Raw genomic sequence first — 16465 nt, 5'->3', positions numbered from 1 at the left:
ACTAGGATTTCTGAAACCAAAAACAGCAGAAAACGAGCAATCGGCACTTCGGCATCTTGTTAATAGGTTAGTTCCGGAAAATGCACGAATATGACATAAAGTGTGCATAAAACATGTAGGTATCATCAATAATATGGCATAGAACGTAAGAAATTATCGATACGTCGGAGACGTATCAAGCATCCCCAAGCTTAGTTACTGCTCGTCCCGAGCGAGTAAAACGATAACAAAGATAATTTCTGAAGTGATATGCCATCATAACCTTGATCATACTATTTGTAAACATATGTAGTGGATGCGGTGATCATAACAATGGTGATGACATGAGTAAACAGGTGAATCATATAGCAAAGACTTTTCATGAATAGTACTTCAAGACAAGTATTAATAAGTCTTGCATAAGAGTTAACTCATAAAGCAATAAATCAAAGTAAAGGTATTGAAGCAACACAAAGGAAGATTAAGTTTCAGCGGTTGCTTTCAACTTGTAACATGTATATCTCATGGATAATTGTCAACATAGAGTAATATAACAAGTACAATATGCAAGTATGTAAGAATCAATGCACGAGTTCACACAAGTGTTTGCTTCTTGAGGTGGAGAGAAATAGGTGAACTGACTCAACATTAAAGTAAAGAGAATGGTCCTTCAAAGAGGAAAGCATCGATTGCTATATTTGTGCTAGAGCTTTTATTTAGAAAACATGAAACAATTTTGTCAACGGTAGTAATAAAGCATATGAGTTATGAAAGTTATATCTTACAAGTTGCAAGTCTCATGCATAGTATGCTAATAGTGCCCGCACCTTGTCCTAATTAACTTGGACTACCGGATCTTTGCAATGCACATGTTTTGACCAAGTGTCACAATGGGGTACCTCCATGCCGCTCTGTACAAAGGTCTAAGGAGAAAGCTCGCATTTTGGATTTCTCGCTTTTGATTATTCTCAACTTAGACATCCATACCGGGACAACATGGACAACAGATAATGGACTCCTCTTTTATGCATAAGCATGTGGCAACAATTATTATTCTCATATGAGATTGAGGATATGTGTCCAAAGCTGAAACTTCCACCATGAATCATGGCTTTAGTTAGCGGCCCAAAGTTCTTCTCTAACAATATGCATGCTCCAACCATGAAGGTGGTAGATCTCTCTTGCTTCAGACAAGACGGACATGCATAGCAACTCACATGATATCCAACAAGAAATAGTTGATGGCATCCCCAGAAACATGGTTACCGCTCAACAAGCAACTTAATAAGAGATAAAGTGCATAAGTACATATTCAATACTACAATAGTTTTTAAGCTATTTGTCCCATGAGCTATATATTGCAAAGGTGAATGATGGAATTTTAAAGGTAGCACTCAAGCAATTTACTTTGGAATGGCGGATAAATACCATGTAGTAGGTAGGTATGGTGGACACAAATGGCATAGTGGTTGGCTCAAGTATTTTGGATGCATGAGAAGTATTCCCTCTCGATACAAGGTTTAGGCTAGCAAGGTTATTTGAAACAAACACAAGGACGAACGGTACAGCAAAACTCACATAAAAGACATATGGTAAACATTATAAGACTCCATACCGTCTTCCTTGTTGTTCAAAACTCAATACTAGATGTTATCTAGACTCTAGAGAAACCAAATATGCAAACCAAATTAGCAAGCTCTAAGTATTTCTTCATTAATGGGTGCAAAGTATATGATGCAAGAGCTTAAACATGAGCACAACAATTGCCAAGTATCAAATTATCCAAGATATTTTAGAGTTACTACATGTAGCATTTTCCAATTCCAACCATATAACAATTTAACGAAGGAGAAACTTCGCCATGAATACTATGAGTAGAACCTAAGGACATATTGTCCATATGCAACAGCGGAGCGTGTCTCTCTCCCATAAAGTGAATGCTAGGATCCATTTTATTCAAACAAAACAAAAACAAAAACAAACCGACGCTCCAAGCAAAGTACATAAGATGTGGCCGAATAAAAATATAGTTTCAGGGGAGGAACCTGATAATGTTGTCGATGAAGAAGGGGATGCCTTGGGCATCCCCAAGCTTAGACGCTTGAGTCTTCTTGATATATGCAGGGGTGAACCACCGGGTGCATCCCCAAGCTTAGAGCTTTCACTCTCCTTGATCATATTGCATCATACTCCTCTCTTGATCCTTGAAAACTTCCTCCACACCAAACTCGAAACAACTCATTAGAGGGTTAGTGCATAATAAAAATTCACATGTTCAGAGGTGACACAATCATTCTTAACACTTCTGGACATTGCATAAAGCTACTGGACATTAATGGATCAAAGAAATTCATCCAACATAGCAAAAGAGGCAATGCGAAATAAAAGACAGAATCTGTCAAAACAGAACAGTCCGTAAAGATGGATTTTATTAGGCCACCAGACTTGCTCAAACGAAAATGCTCAAATTGAATGAAAGTTGCGTACATATCTGAGGATCACTCACGTAAATTGGCATAATTTTCTGAGTTACCTACAGAGAATTAGACCCAGATTCGTGACAGCAAAGAAATCTGTTTCTGCGCAGTAATCCAAATCTAGTACTTACTTTTCTATCAAAGACTTTACTTGGCACAACAAAACATAAAACTAAGATAAGGAGAGGTTGCTACAGTAGTAAACAACTTCCAAGACACAAATATAAAACAAAGTACTGTAGGTAAAAACATGGGTTGTCTCCCATAAGCGCTTTTCTTTAACGCCTTTCAGCTAGGCGCAGAAAGTGTATCTCAAGTAACATCAAGAGATGAAGCATCAACATCATTACCAGCGGTGTTGGGAGTTTTCTCAACCATGCAAAGTATATTGGATACATAAGTTTCAGCGTCTCCCTTTTCATTAGTCTTGGGCTTGCTACTCTCATCGAACAAATTTTCAGGAACAAGCCAAGCATAGTATTGTTCTAGTGCATCATTCATAGCTAGGAGTTTACATGGTATTGGTGCTTTGATCTCCCCACCATCATTAATATTATTAGTGTATCTTATTCTATCCATGTCCATCTTTTCAAGGAGACTAACAAAATTAGTATGAGAACCAAGCATATTAAATTTAGCAAAGACCTTTCTAGCTTCTCTTGCTAGACCACCAAATTCTCTAAGAAGGGTTTCTAAAACAAAATCTTTCTTCTCCCCCTCTTCCATATCACCAAGTGTAAGAAACATGTGTTGGATTATAGGATTGAGATTAACAAATTTAGTTTCCAACAGGCGAACTAAAGCAGCAGCAGCAATTTCATAGGTGGGAGCAAGGTCTACCAAGTGTCTATCTTCAAAATCTTCAATGGTACTAACATGGGTGAAAAATTCTTCTATATTGTTCCTCCCAATTATAGACCCTTGTCCTACCGGTATGTTCTTTGCGGTAAAATCAAAAGGAAACATGATGAATCAAGTAAAGTAAATGCAAGTAAACTAATTTTTTTTGTGTTTTTGATATAGCAAACAAGACAGTAAATAAAGTAAAGCTAGCAACTAATTTTTTTTGTGTTTTGATATAAGTGCAGCAAACAAAGTAGTAAATAAAATAAAGCAAGACAAAAACAAAGTAAAGAGATTGAGAAGTGGAGACTCCCCTTGCAGCGTGTCTTGATCTCCCCGGCAACGGCGCCAGAAAAAGAGCTGTTGGCGCAAAGTTGACGTGGGAGTTAGAGATCTCTGTGGTGTAACTTTTCTTCAGGTCCCCGGCAACGGCGCCAGAAAAAGAGCTTGATGGCGTGTATTTCACACGTTCGTTGGGCAACCCCAAGAGGAAGGTATGATGCGCACAGCAGCAAGTTTTCCCTCAGAAAGAAACCAAGGTTTATCGAACCAGGAGGAGCCAAGAAGCACGTTGAAGGTTGATGGCGGCGGGATGTAGTGCGGCGCAACACCAGAGATTCCGGCGCCAACGTGAAACCTGCACAACACAACCAAAGTACTTTGCCCCAACGAAACAGTGAGGTTGTCAATCTCACCGGCTTGCTGTAACAAAGGATTAACCGTATTGTGTGGAAGATGATTGTTTGCAGAGAAAATAGTAAAACAAGTATTGCAGCAGATTTGTATTTCGGTATTAAAGAATGGACCGGGGTCCACGAGTTCACTAGAGGTGTCTCTCCCATAAGATAAAAGCATGTTGGGTGAACAAATTACAGTCGGGCAATTGACAAATAGAGAGGGCATAACAATGCACATACATGACATGATAAGTATAGTGAGATTTAATTGGGCATTACGACAAAGTACATAGACCGCCATCCAACCGCATCTATGCCTAAAAAGTCCACCTTCGGATTATCATCCGAACCCCCTCCGGTATTAAGTTGCAAAGCAACGAGACAATTGCATTAAGTATGGTGCGTAATGTAATCAATAACTACATCCTCGAACATAGCATCAATGTTTTATCCCTAGTGGCAACAAGCACAACACAACCTTAGAACTTTCCGTCACTCGTCCCAGGTGTCAATGCGAGGCATGAACCCACTATCGAGCATAAGTACTCCCTCTTGGAGTTAAAAGTAAAAACTTGGCCGAGCCTCTACTAGAAACGGAGAGCATGCAAGATCATGAACAACACATGTATAATAACTTGATAATTAACATGACATAGTATTCTCTATCCATCGGATCCCGACAAACACAACATATAGAATTACGGATAGATGATCTTGATCATGTTAGGCAGCTCACAAGATCCGACAATGATAGCACAATGAGGAGAAGACAACCATCTAGCTACTGCTATGGACCCATAGTCCAGGGGTAGACTACTCACTCATCACTCCGGAGGCGACCATGGCGGCGTAGAGTCCTCCGGGAGATGATTCCCCTCTCCGGCGGGGTGCGGGAGGCGATCTCCTGGATCCCCCGAGATGGGATCGGCGGTGACGGCGTCTCGGCAAGGTTTTCCGTATCGTGGCTCTCGGTACCGGGGGTTTCGTCACGGAGGCTATTTGTAGGCGGAAGGGTAGGTCAAGAGGCGGCACGGGGCCCCACACCACGGGGCCGCGCGGCCAAGGGGGGCCGCGCCGCCCTATAGTGTGGCCCCTCCGTGGCCCCTCTTCGTCTCTCCTTCGGACTTCGGAAGCTTCGTGAGAAAATAGGCCCCCGGGCTTTGATTTCGTCCAATTCCGAGAATATTTCGTTACTAGGATTTCTGAAACCAAAAACAGCAGAAAACAACGAATCGGCACTTCGGCATCTTGTTAATAGGTTAGTTCCAGAAAATGCACGAATATGACATAAAGTGTGCATAAAACATGTAGGTATCATCAATAATATGGCATAGAACGTAAGAAATTATCGATACGTCGGAGACGTATCACCAATCATGAGAGGATCTTCTTCGTATTAGGTTGATTACAGTCATCACTCTAGTAATTTTATGACTCCTAAAATTGCAAAAAAACTTTTAGTTTCACTCAAGCTCTCTTCCACGATTTAAACTGAAAGGATCAATTTCACTGTAAGTGGTGTGTAGGATTGTGTTGAGCTAACCAATCAAATCCTAACATGACAGCATAATTTGGAAGATCCAATTCATGAAAGTATTGGAGAATTGATGTTCTCCAATGGAAAATTCAAAACCATTGCTGACAGTAGATACTAACTACCCACCTCGAGCCACCGTTACTAAAACTGATGGTGCTACAGACATAAGACAGTTAGCTGGCACAGGAAAATTCATGAGCAATATGCCACAAAGTTATTTTCATCTTGCTTAGGGCTTTAACACTCCACATTTGTTTTCAATATTTTCCTAAAAAACCGATTCTGACGACATCCCACACCCAGTCCTGCTTCGGAAAACACCCATTCCTGACAGTTTACTGGCCTTTCCAACAGCGCAATCTACATTATCTCTTTCAATATGAAAAATATCCCAAAAAGACAACCAGATTCGATCCGGTAGACAGGGGGGTCATCAATGTTTCACAAAGTATGATCTAGCAGTATTTTAGAATGATAACAGATGATAACAGGCCAAAATTTGCCCCTGTTGTTTGATATTGACATCACAAGAGGATAATGGAAAGTACTTGCTCGGGAGTTTCTTCTTTCTGGAGATCTGTAGTTGCTTCCTGCAGGTGATAGTCACTCATGAACAAAATGCTCAAAGTTTAGTTCAATGTTTTGTTTTAGCTTTCTTAACTATCTTCGGGTTTATTTGGCAGCCTGAATCAAAAGTTGGAGTTCGCACTTGCCTCTCCTGGAATGGTCTTCACAGCTCCTCCTAAGGTAAACTCTAAGTTACTCGACTTCTTTCTAGGATTTGACTGAATAGTAGATTACTTTAAAAAAACTGCAAAAGTTTTACAGTTTATATCTAAAGACCTGATTCTGCTATTTTGTATTCTATGGATTTTTACTTGAGTAGCGCTATCAGATTGCTAATTTTTTACTAAGTATCACAACGTTTAAGTAATGAGGAATATTTACTTATGTAGTTCCTTCTGAATTGAACTTTTGCTAAAAAAAAGGTGCTTTGTGTTTTTTTCAGGAGCAGCAAATAATTGTTATGCAGGGCTCAACCCTCAACCTTAGAGAGTGACATGCAAATACTTTGCAAACTGTAGCGAGTAGAAGTTGAGCAAACTGGCCGTAGCAGCAAAGGTAGTAGCAGCAAGTAGGTGGAATATGTGACATGGTGAACTTGTATTAGTTGTTCACGCATGAATTTCCGTGTGTGCGTGAGATCAATCTGTACTGTTGTTAATATTTATCGATCGTTTGGGGTTGTGGATTGTAGAAACTTGTACATTATCTTACTTTCAGATTGATGTTCTGCCTGAAACTGTTTCAGAGGAAAGCTAAATACATTTGTAAGATCAGTACTTCAGTAGCAGAATCCTATGAGGCTATACAACATGAGCATTTCTCTGCTCGGAAAAATTCAGAAAGATGTGTTGCCGCTCAAGATATATAGAAACTGGAAAATAACACTGAAGATATTCAGAAACAGAAAAATACAAGTGTTAGTCTTCAAAAGTTTACCTTGTGTGTAGCTCGTCTCCTGAGCTTGCTTCGTCGCCTCACGTTGATGCTCTGGCCGAAGATGCTCATGCCGTCTCCAACCGACCCTGAATCATTGCCTTCATAGTGCTGCTCCATTATTTTTGCTTTCTCCATTGCTACTTGCCTAGCTTTTTATGAAACTCTCTTGCTTGGAACAATGGTGGCCAGGTTAAATATCTCTTTGTTGGTGCGCCGGTACGTGGTGACAAAGCGAGGCATGACGATTCCAAGCCTTTCTGTCCGGCAAAGTCCAGAGGAACTCGCTACAGCAGGAAGCATTTCTTGTACACCCAGACGAAAGTGTCGCTGCGGCGATTTTTTTTTACGTTGCTGACAGCGTGCATTACATGGACAACGAAATTAGGAGAAGAGATCTAGGTTACATTTGGAAATGTAGCAGCTTCAGACAAATTAGCAGTTTGTCGTGCTTCTAGTCTGAAGATTTTGCAAAAGCGTGAACTAGAGAAACTCGTCTCAGTAAGAGAGCTTTCAGTTCAGTTTTGAGTACATTTCAGTGAATATGAATTGCCAAGCCCTGCCGAACAATCAAATTCAGTATGAACAAAAAGAAACCCTTCAATCATTTACTGAATGAGTATTATGCTTCATCCCACAGAAACAGAAGTACAGAACAGCATCAAAGAACTCAGAATGTTCGCCATTCATCGCAAAATTTGACTACATCAACAGAGTTAGGTTTAAAATGGTTTAAAATAAGGTTCCTGAGTTAAATGATGAGAAAGATACAATCATACAATGGCCCTGCCTTGGAGACTCTGATCTGCACAAGGCAATGCTAGTTGACAGCTTCTAGTATTCTTTCGGTTCCCCTTCCTCTTCCTCCATGTGTTGACACGTTCCAGGCTTCCAGCAGATTGAACTTAACTTTGGGGCAGATAGGTGATGAAGGGAAAAAAGAACAAGTGGCAATGGCAGCTACACACGCAATAATCTATCTTACAGCGGGTTAAATTAACCTGTAACATCAATTGCATCAGATAATCAGACTGCACTATGAGCTGAAGCTACAACAATGAACACACCTATTGGATTGATCTTTAGCCCCCAAAAAATAGAAACCACAAAACACAATGTACAAAAGAGGTCAAAGAAAATATGGGACTGAGGTCCTAGGCCCTCGCATTTGGTTGTTCTCGTCGGTCTCCGTGAAGAACTTGACCTCTCTTTCCTGTGAATGGAGTAAAAACACAGCAGAATGAAATTATGAAATACAAAAAATGACATAACCAATCCCTGTTTTTCAGGAGATAACTGAAATTATGGTATGCACTACAACACTACTATGTACTATGTATTAACCAGGACCAAAATAGGTAGAAAACTAAGTTGCCAAGATTTTTCTACCTGGCTACGCTATTAGGATCTCCTAAGTTCATATACAAAACAATTGAATTGCTACTGTACATCTCACTGATATTAGCCGTAAAAGTTTCCACTGACACCTATCAAAGGATTCAAAGAATGAGCGGAACAATTTCTTTGAGGTTTTGAAGGCAAATGAAATATCTATAGCAGATTATTGCAGGTTGAAGATAGTAACTGAACTAGACAAGATGAAGCCCATAAGACATAGAAATACCGAATGACCTACCATATTTTCGCCGAAGCTCAGTATAGAAGCAACGTTGCCACATCTGTAACAATAATTAGGTGCAGACCACACCTGGAAAATAAATTAAAATGAGCACCCGGAACTGGTTACAAGTTCAAGAACAAGTCTGAGATATGAAAACTGAGAGCTCACAGTTACAAGACCCTTGTCTTGGAACATGTATTTTAGGCCTTCCTGGACTAGTTGATGAGCCCGGCAAACTAACTCAAGATTGTTAACATGGTTGAACTGCATTAGGACAACAGGCAGTCAGTACTGGATGAAAACATCATAGAGACAATCCAGAATAAAAAACATCAATATACCTCTGTTGTCACCCGTGAGCCAAAAAGCCAACCTGCTCCACGGGGACTAACACCCCATGTCTCTATCTCTTCCGGGTCACTCCACATCAGATCACAGAAAGGTCCTTCATGAGGAATTTCGCAATTGCGATCAATTATCCGCATCTGGATACAACAAAGAAATTGTAAATCAATTAATGAGATCTCCAATTAAACAAAGAGGCCGGGCTGTGCGTCCCCCGACGGGGGAGGGGCGGCGGCTCGCGGGGCGCCTCGCGGATGCGACGGAGGAGAGCGGGGTGCGACCGAGAGGCCGGGGCCGTCAGTCCACGCGTCGGGGCGAGGGGTGGCGGCGGAGGCTGCGGGGCGGCGGCGGCTGTCGCTCGTGGGAAGAACACGACTGGTTTCTGTTCTGATTTGGCCCCTTTTCCTTTTCTATCAGCTTTTGATTTTGGTTTGATACTGATTCGATGAGTTGGAGTCTAAAACGTCCATTCAGAATTATCATAGCATTATAGAAGTTACAGGAAAGTTATCACGGATTTAATCAACGGTCACGAAAATTTAGATTAGACGGAACAACAATTCGATTAGATGGAACCAAAGTTCCGTGCCAATCACCGTAAAAGAGCTCTAATTAGTAACAAAAATAACAACTAGTTTAAGTGTTTACAACAATAGCCATCAACAATTAAATAAAATCAGTTACCATGCCAAAAATATATTTACAACAAATCACCGTTGCATTTACAACAATAATTAACAAGAACAACAATAAAAAACAAAGTTACCGTACCCGTGCCCACCCACGTCCTTGGACATCGCCACCAGTACCTTCGGCTCGAGCGATAGTACCGGCGTCGACATCACCACAGTGGTACTCGGTGGTCAGGACGTTGCGGTACCCGAGTAGTAAGAGGAGCATCGCCGGGGGAGGGGTAGGACGCAGATGGATCGAGAGCAAAGGCCACACTTGCCCGGAGGAGCAGGAGGCGCTCGCCATGGGAGGAACAGGGGTGGCACGGTCGCCGGGGGAGGGAAAAGGGCGGCCTGCTCGCTGGCAGAGGCGCTCGCCGGAGGAGGCGCTGGGCCGTTGGGGCGGCGCCGCGCTCGCCGGCAGACGCGCTCGCCGGAGGAGGCGCTGGGCCGTTGGGGCGGCGCCGCGCTCGTCGACAGAGGCGCTCGTCGGAGGAAGCGCTGGGGCATTGGGGCGGCGCCGCGCTCACCAGCCAACAAGCTCGTCGGGGGAAGTGCCGGTGTAGCGACGCGCCGGCCAGGGAGGAGCAGGTCGGCCGTCGGCGTGCTCGTCTGGGTAAAAATTGGGACGGTGTGGGAGTTGGATAATGAGAAGAGGAAAGAAGCGTTGTGTGGCCAGCATTAGGATAAGGAGCTGTGGGACCCATCCACGTGCGGGATAGAGCAACGACCGATTTTCTGCCCTGTGATCGGTGGGCTGATCAACAGCGTTTTCCAAAAAAAAAACTGCTATGTTGTTCTGCTAAAGAAAACTGCTAGTACCGTGTTATTCCCTCGCTAACGCCGCCGCCGTCGCAACCATGAAGTTTAACATAGCGCGGCCGTTTTCGTCGCCGAGTTCTAGCCCCTACGTCTTGGAACGTACCGATGTGTCGCACTACGACAAGATCACGTTTGTGTTGGGGCGCGTACGTTCGATTTCTTCTCATGTCTTGCCAAGTTGAGATCTCAATGAACACTGCAAACTTCTATCTCTTCACGGATACTGCGCTGTGGAGGATCTACTTCGATTCCAAAAGAAATTTGAGAGAGATAAGAGCATCTCCACTCGTTTGCCTTCCCCATGCTGAAATTCGGGGAAATTTACGTTCGGATTGGATGTAAATTTGGCGTGGGGAAGAGTAGTTTCCCAGCTGCGTGATGATCTAAATTTGAAAAACGGAAACTTGACAAACTACGGCTTAAAACGGGCGAATTTAGACTAAATTTAATGATATTTACTATATAGAGGGCGAAGTTCATTCATAGAGGCCGAATTCGACTATATTTCGAATTCGGCTAGGGGAATACAATCGTAAATTTTAAAACACGGCGCTCTACATGCCCAAATGGCGGTAGAACACCGTGTAGTCGCCGCCGTCGTCGCCATCGTCGTCGGAGCCGTCGTCGTCAAACCGCGGCGGCGCGGCCCGGCTCGTCTGTCCCGGCGGCGTCTCCCCACCGGCCGCTGGTGCGAGGCGGGGACGGCGATGGCTTGTACCATTCGTCGTTGGAGGCTTCGAGGTCGACGACGGGGACGACGACGCCGGATGGAGGTGTCACAGGCCGGCGGTAGCGAGCGACGTCGTCGGCGGCAGTTGGAGCGGCGGCGCGGGCGGCGAGTTGACGCGCGGCGGCCAGGTCCATCAGCCGCCGCTGCTGCTCCGCCTCCTCGCGCTCCCAGTCGCGCCTCGACCACTCCAGGGCGGCGTCCTCGGGGAGGGCGTTGTCGGCGGGCACCAGGTCCTTGAGCGACCTGGCGATCGCCTCCGCCACGGCGGCATCCTCCGCGCGCTTCGCCTCCTCCTCGGCGAGCTTGTTTGCGGCGGCGTTGGTGGCGGCCGCGGCGTCCTCCTTCTTCGCCGACTTCCTCTTCCGCCCACGCTGCGGGGAGGAGGGTTGGTCGCGGATGACGAGGGCGCCGCTGCTGCGCCCTCTGGTCGGCGGTGGAGACGCCGACTCCTTCTTGACGCGCGCCGGTGTCGACGGAGACGCCGCCTCCTTTTTCACCGGCGCCAAGGATGGCCTCGGCGCCGATCCGGAAGACGACGAGCTGGCAGCCATGCGCCGTGGCTGCCAGATGTTTCCCCGGCGGCGGCTGGCCGATGCCCTCGATGGAGGGGGCATCGTCAGCACCGGGAAGTTGCCGCCCTCGATGTGCTCGAGGACGTTCTCCAGCATCCTATTCGGCGCGCTCCACCAACGCCGGCGACCCGCGGCGTTGTTGCGCGGAGGCGGAGGCGGCGGGCCGTCGTAGGCCGCCAGCTCCCGCTCCCACCGCCGGAGGAAGTACGAGTTCCACCTCGTATAGTTGCCGGGGTGGTGGCGCGGGTCGGCGCGCTCTTCGTCCGTCATCGTCATCCGAGCCTCCTCGATGGCGACGTCAAGGGCGTGGCCCCGGGGCGGTGGCGGGATTGGTACGCCGCCAGCACTTAGCCGCCATCCGCCGCCGGGAGGCCTCGTGTCCGGCGGGCAGGGGTACCCCGCCTGGTGGAGGAGGTGCCCTCCCACGCGTGGAGCGACCGGCGGGGGAAGCCGTTGTTGGCTGCGCCGTCGTCGTCGTAGAACGCCATCGGGAGAGTGGAGGGAGAGTGGAGCATGGATACGCGTCGCGGCGAGCGGAGCGGCGTATATAGGCGCGGCTGGCGCCGGGCATTAATGCCGCGTGGAATGCGACGCGTCCGCGGCGAACTGACCGGCGGCAGCCTTTACTGCGACGGGGATTAATGCCGTGCGGAAGACGATGTGTGCGCGGAAGACGATGCGCGTGTCGCTGACCGGTCGAGGGCCACCTCCGCGGCGAAGACGAAACGAAAGCGCGGGAGAGATTTCTCGCCGTTTCACGCGCTTTCGCTTCGTCCGGAGTCCCCGAGCGCTTACCGGTAGGCCGGGGTTGGCGTGGGCTCGCCGGATGCATGAAAGCCCAAATCCGGCGAAAAACGAGGAACCGGGGGCGCGGCTGGACCATTTTTCGCCGTTCGGATGAAAAAATGGCACGTCGGGGGCCTGTTCGGGGAGACGAGTGGAGATGCTCTAAGGACGAGGGCATGGACTGTGAGGACGAGGACTATGATGACAACGATGACGTGGACAACGACATGGAGGCAGAGGAGGAGACAGAGAAGGTACGATAACAGGGGGAGGGGCTTAATTTATCATTCATCCATAACTAGGTGTGTATTCCGGGCTTCACAGCAGCGGTATGAAAGTGGGGGCGACAACACAGGTGAAGTGCAGAGTCCTACCTTTCAGGGTGAAAACCCAAGGTCTGGGCTTAATTGGTTGTGCCAGGCAATGACCTTGGTGGAGGCATTGTTTTGAGAGCGGGGACTATCTGCAGGGTGAAAACCTAAGATCTTTGATCGGGCGACGATGGTGTTTAAGCACTGTTCCTGTTCCCTTCTTGGAGGCGTCGTTTTTGGAGAGTCTGTAATTCAGGTGTTGTCTTGGCGGTGGATGTATTGCTGTTGTTAGGCCCGAGATACTGTAGCGGGACTTTTATTTCTTAGTTTTCTTTTCTTGTTTTTTGGCTGTGTGCATCCGTAGTGCCATTAGGGTGGTGCGTTGTTGCAGAGGCTGGATGTAATTGGTATCTTTTTGATATTAATATATTCCCTTTATCGAGAAAAAAACTAGGTGTGTAATGCTATAAAATTCGTTCTATGTATTCAGGTGTTGGCTTAAAAGGAACCAGGTGCCGGGAAACGCCCACCACAGGCCCCTCTTGAAGATGAGCCGGTAAGCAGGACACAAAGAAGAACACTACAGGGAGAAGAACCCCATCAGTCCGGAGAAGCACAGAATTCAGAACACCACTCTGTATGTAAACCCTACCTCAGTTTTCTCAGTTTAATACTGTTCTTAAGGCAATTGATTAAAATGATTCGAGTTGCACTAGACGGTACAATAGATATATTCTCTAGCGGCGGCTTTGTCCAAAAGTAACAACTGAAACTCAGTTCTTAAATTATAATGCTAATTACTCATATGCATTTGCTTATTGACAAACAGAGAGGAACACTGTCGAATTCTGATTTGAATATACGTATTATATAGTTGTTACCAACTTACCATTATGCTAGTGCTGAAATAATTAGCAATACTACAAAACTGTGTCTGAACTCTGAAACTGCGTGAGTTTACATATTGGGCTCTTCGACAGATAAAACAGTCCAGTCTCATTGTCTCTGACCGAACGGCAATGTGAAGGCAGCAATGTGTAACTAACAGAAAATGTACCTGCAATGCGAAATCGCACTATTTTTTTTCAAGTCTATATTTTTTTCTTCACTAACTTTCTAAAAGCTGAGGGGACGGTGCCCTCCCTGACTTCAACATAGCTACGCCACTGCTCTCTAGTCGTTTATGAAATGAGACCCACCTTCTTTCTTATCTTCATTGCATAATATGTATGCTGTTTTCGTTTATCTCAACCCTACTGTCTAATATTGTCATTATGTTTTCTTTCATGCACTTTAAAGTATTTCTATCCAAGTTTCCTGCATTTATTTTAACCCAGCCTCGAGTTTTCAAACTGTTGCTTACACGTTTGGTTTGACAGGGTTTGATGAAGATATAAGAATGCAGCAGGAAAACTACTACTGATAACTAAGCCTGCATCACTTGTGCTCTGTTACGTTCACTGGCAACTGAATGCTCCTATAATAATATATTTGAGTAATAGCTATTGTGGATCTTACTAAGTAAACCTTATGTTACTGGATCTTCCACAATATGTACGCTACTGATGTTTTGTGCCTCCAAAAGTTTCTGCCAGATCGTTTTGTTACCAGTTCTCATGCAACTTACGGCATTTGTAATAATGAGCATTAGCCTATGAATGTAGCTTGATTGCTAAACATTCCAAAAAATTCTCATGAAGCAGGAGTCAGCAGATTTGTTCGAGTGATTGGTGCAAAAAATGTCCTAAAACATTGCAGATGGTAGATAGTTAATCGACCAGTTGAATTACGAGTCACTCGCCTTGATTTTCTCCAAAACAAGGCAAAAAGTTTGCCATTTTATTGATTAAGAAGAAAAGAATTGATCAGGTAATAAGCAAAACTAGCAAGAAAACCGGTAGAATAACACGACACCACTTGTTGGCCCTGAGGCAGCGGCCCACACTAGCTGACGAATCTTCCGCTCAAGCGATCAAAGTTGACACACCCTACAGATCGACACTAACAACGATATTTCAAAGCCACAACTCTGATCTCCACTGACCCAAGGCCCAAGGGTTCTGCACCCTCCTTGCTAACGACATAGCGACAAAGCGTCACTAGCCAACATCGACATACAAAGATTAACCGACAAGGGGGTGAAGGGGCTCCTCCACGATGCCTCCTAGAGGGGAGCTATTTCCGGGAATGTTGGCATCGACCAAGGTAGGTGCATGGATTTCACCCAAAAGCACCAAACATGAAGTCTTTTCTGCTTTATAGGTCCCTAAGGTCCCTCAGTGCTAACATCCAAGGTGAGGCCCTAGGAGGCATGCAACGCCCGCCCGATCTGTTGCATGATGTGGGGGTTCCCTTGAATTTACGCTAAGTGGAGGAGTGACCGCACTGCCATGACGCTGCCTTCAGTAAGGACTCATCACGCAAAGGTGTTGTCGTCGTCTGCCTCGCTCATCGACGAGGGCCAGATTTTCACCCGGTGCTGCATCGTGAAACACCCACCCGTTCTATGAAGACCGGCCAGACCACCACCGCCAATTTTTTCTTTTGCTTCAGGCCCTGGATATGTCGCGCCTTGAGTCGCCTTCTAGCCCGTCGCGCCACCAGAACCACCTTCGGTGGCTGCTACCCTAGCATTCGGGCACCGTGCACGGTGCGCCAAACGAGCGCCCACCGCTAGATCACCCAATGCCAGCGAGCAGCAAGAGTATGCCAATCGCCATGGAACCGAAGGACACACCATTGTAGTGGGGATCAAATCGCAAAGGGGACACCAGAATGTGCCACCCGAGATCCCACCGAACGCAAAACCTAGGCACTACGGGAGGCACATCTAGTCGCAGCTGTAGACTATCGCTTTTTCGGCAAGACGCTCATTGCTTTTGGCGAAATCGCACTGCTGGCTGCCATGCAGTTGGGCATAGCTACCACCCGCCGTCTGGCCACCACAACCCCATGCACCATCGTGGCGAGCTTGCAGCGTTGCCACTACCGACCGGTCCGCTTCCCCTTGATCCATGCTTTGCCAACACAAGAGGGACAACTGGAGGCCCCATCCCCTTAGGGAAATGGCTTCGCTGCTATCGCGGACCAAGCGGGCAAAGGGAACAATTGCATGCAACTTGTAAGGGTATATTGCCCCTATGTGTGGTTTTGGTAATTAATGACAACCCCTATGGACTAATGTTTTCATTGAGTTTATATGAAGGAATATTCCATAGGTACTACTTGTACTCCATGTGTTGGATTCAAGTATGGATGCCATGAAGATAAATGTATACCTTGTGTATTGGCATCAAGATCATCGGTATGAAGATATATATGTGATATGATCAAGAAGAAGAAATGAAGATGGAGTTCTTATGTGGAACTCAATATTAGCCATGCTCTATCTTAAGTGAGTATGAGAAGATACAAGGTTGAGTTGGGCAAGTTCAAGATGAGCATCTCAAGTGGATCACATGCTTGAAGCTTGCCGTCCATTTGGTGATAATGTACATGTGAAGATGTGCATCAATAGAGCTTTCCCATCATGGTGTATGGGGAGCATTTGTGAGTCTTCACGAAGCGACGATGATCAAGTGAGCCATTCCGGCT

General features: G+C 45.9%; 1 protein-coding gene and 1 long non-coding RNA gene across 4 annotated transcripts; one reads left to right on the top strand and one right to left on the bottom strand.

Annotated features, from left to right (window-relative positions):
- The first annotated feature begins 5361 nt into the window (after positions 1-5361).
- On the top strand, positions 5362-6861 carry LOC124650576. The gene is made up of 3 exons (XR_006987049.1): positions 5362-6109; positions 6197-6260; positions 6523-6861. It is a non-coding gene; the product is annotated as an uncharacterized LOC124650576 (long non-coding RNA).
- Positions 6862-7967: 1106 nt separating this feature from the next.
- Positions 7968-9181, bottom strand: LOC124650575 (phytochrome-associated serine/threonine-protein phosphatase-like). Of its 3 annotated transcripts, none has more exons than XM_047190087.1 (4): positions 8976-9181; positions 8803-8898; positions 8650-8721; positions 7968-8226 (listed from the first exon to the last, which is right to left on the bottom strand). In XM_047190087.1, the coding sequence occupies exons 1-4, from the start codon at positions 9117-9119 to the stop codon at positions 8143-8145; spliced, it is 396 nt and encodes a 131-aa protein (XP_047046043.1). In that variant the 5' UTR covers positions 9120-9181; the 3' UTR covers positions 7968-8142. The 3 variants fall into 3 exon arrangements, with proteins under 3 accessions (XP_047046043.1, XP_047046044.1, XP_047046045.1); XM_047190088.1 differs by having other exon boundaries at positions 8154-8226; positions 8650-8692; XM_047190089.1 differs by having other exon boundaries at positions 8161-8226; positions 8650-8692; positions 8815-8898.
- Between the last annotated feature and the right edge of the window lie 7284 nt (positions 9182-16465).

Source organism: Lolium rigidum, chromosome 4 (genome assembly GCF_022539505.1).
Source record: "Lolium rigidum isolate FL_2022 chromosome 4, APGP_CSIRO_Lrig_0.1, whole genome shotgun sequence".
Lineage (NCBI taxonomy): Eukaryota > Viridiplantae > Streptophyta > Magnoliopsida > Poales > Poaceae > Lolium > Lolium rigidum.
Note: the sequence above shows the minus strand (reverse complement) of the source record. Positions and strands in the feature narration are given on the sequence as shown.

Coding starts and splice junctions, on each gene's coding strand:
- LOC124650575 (XM_047190087.1), bottom strand. CDS start 9,119: ATGCGGATAATTGATCGCAATTGCGAAATTCCTCATGAAGGACCTTTC. Junction 8,899..8,975: donor GCTCACGGGTGACAACAGAG/GTATATTGATGT, acceptor GTCCTAATGCAG/TTCAACCATGTTAACAATCT. Junction 8,227..8,649: donor TGAGCTTCGGCGAAAATATG/GTAGGTCATTCG, acceptor CTCCATTCACAG/GAAAGAGAGGTCAAGTTCTT.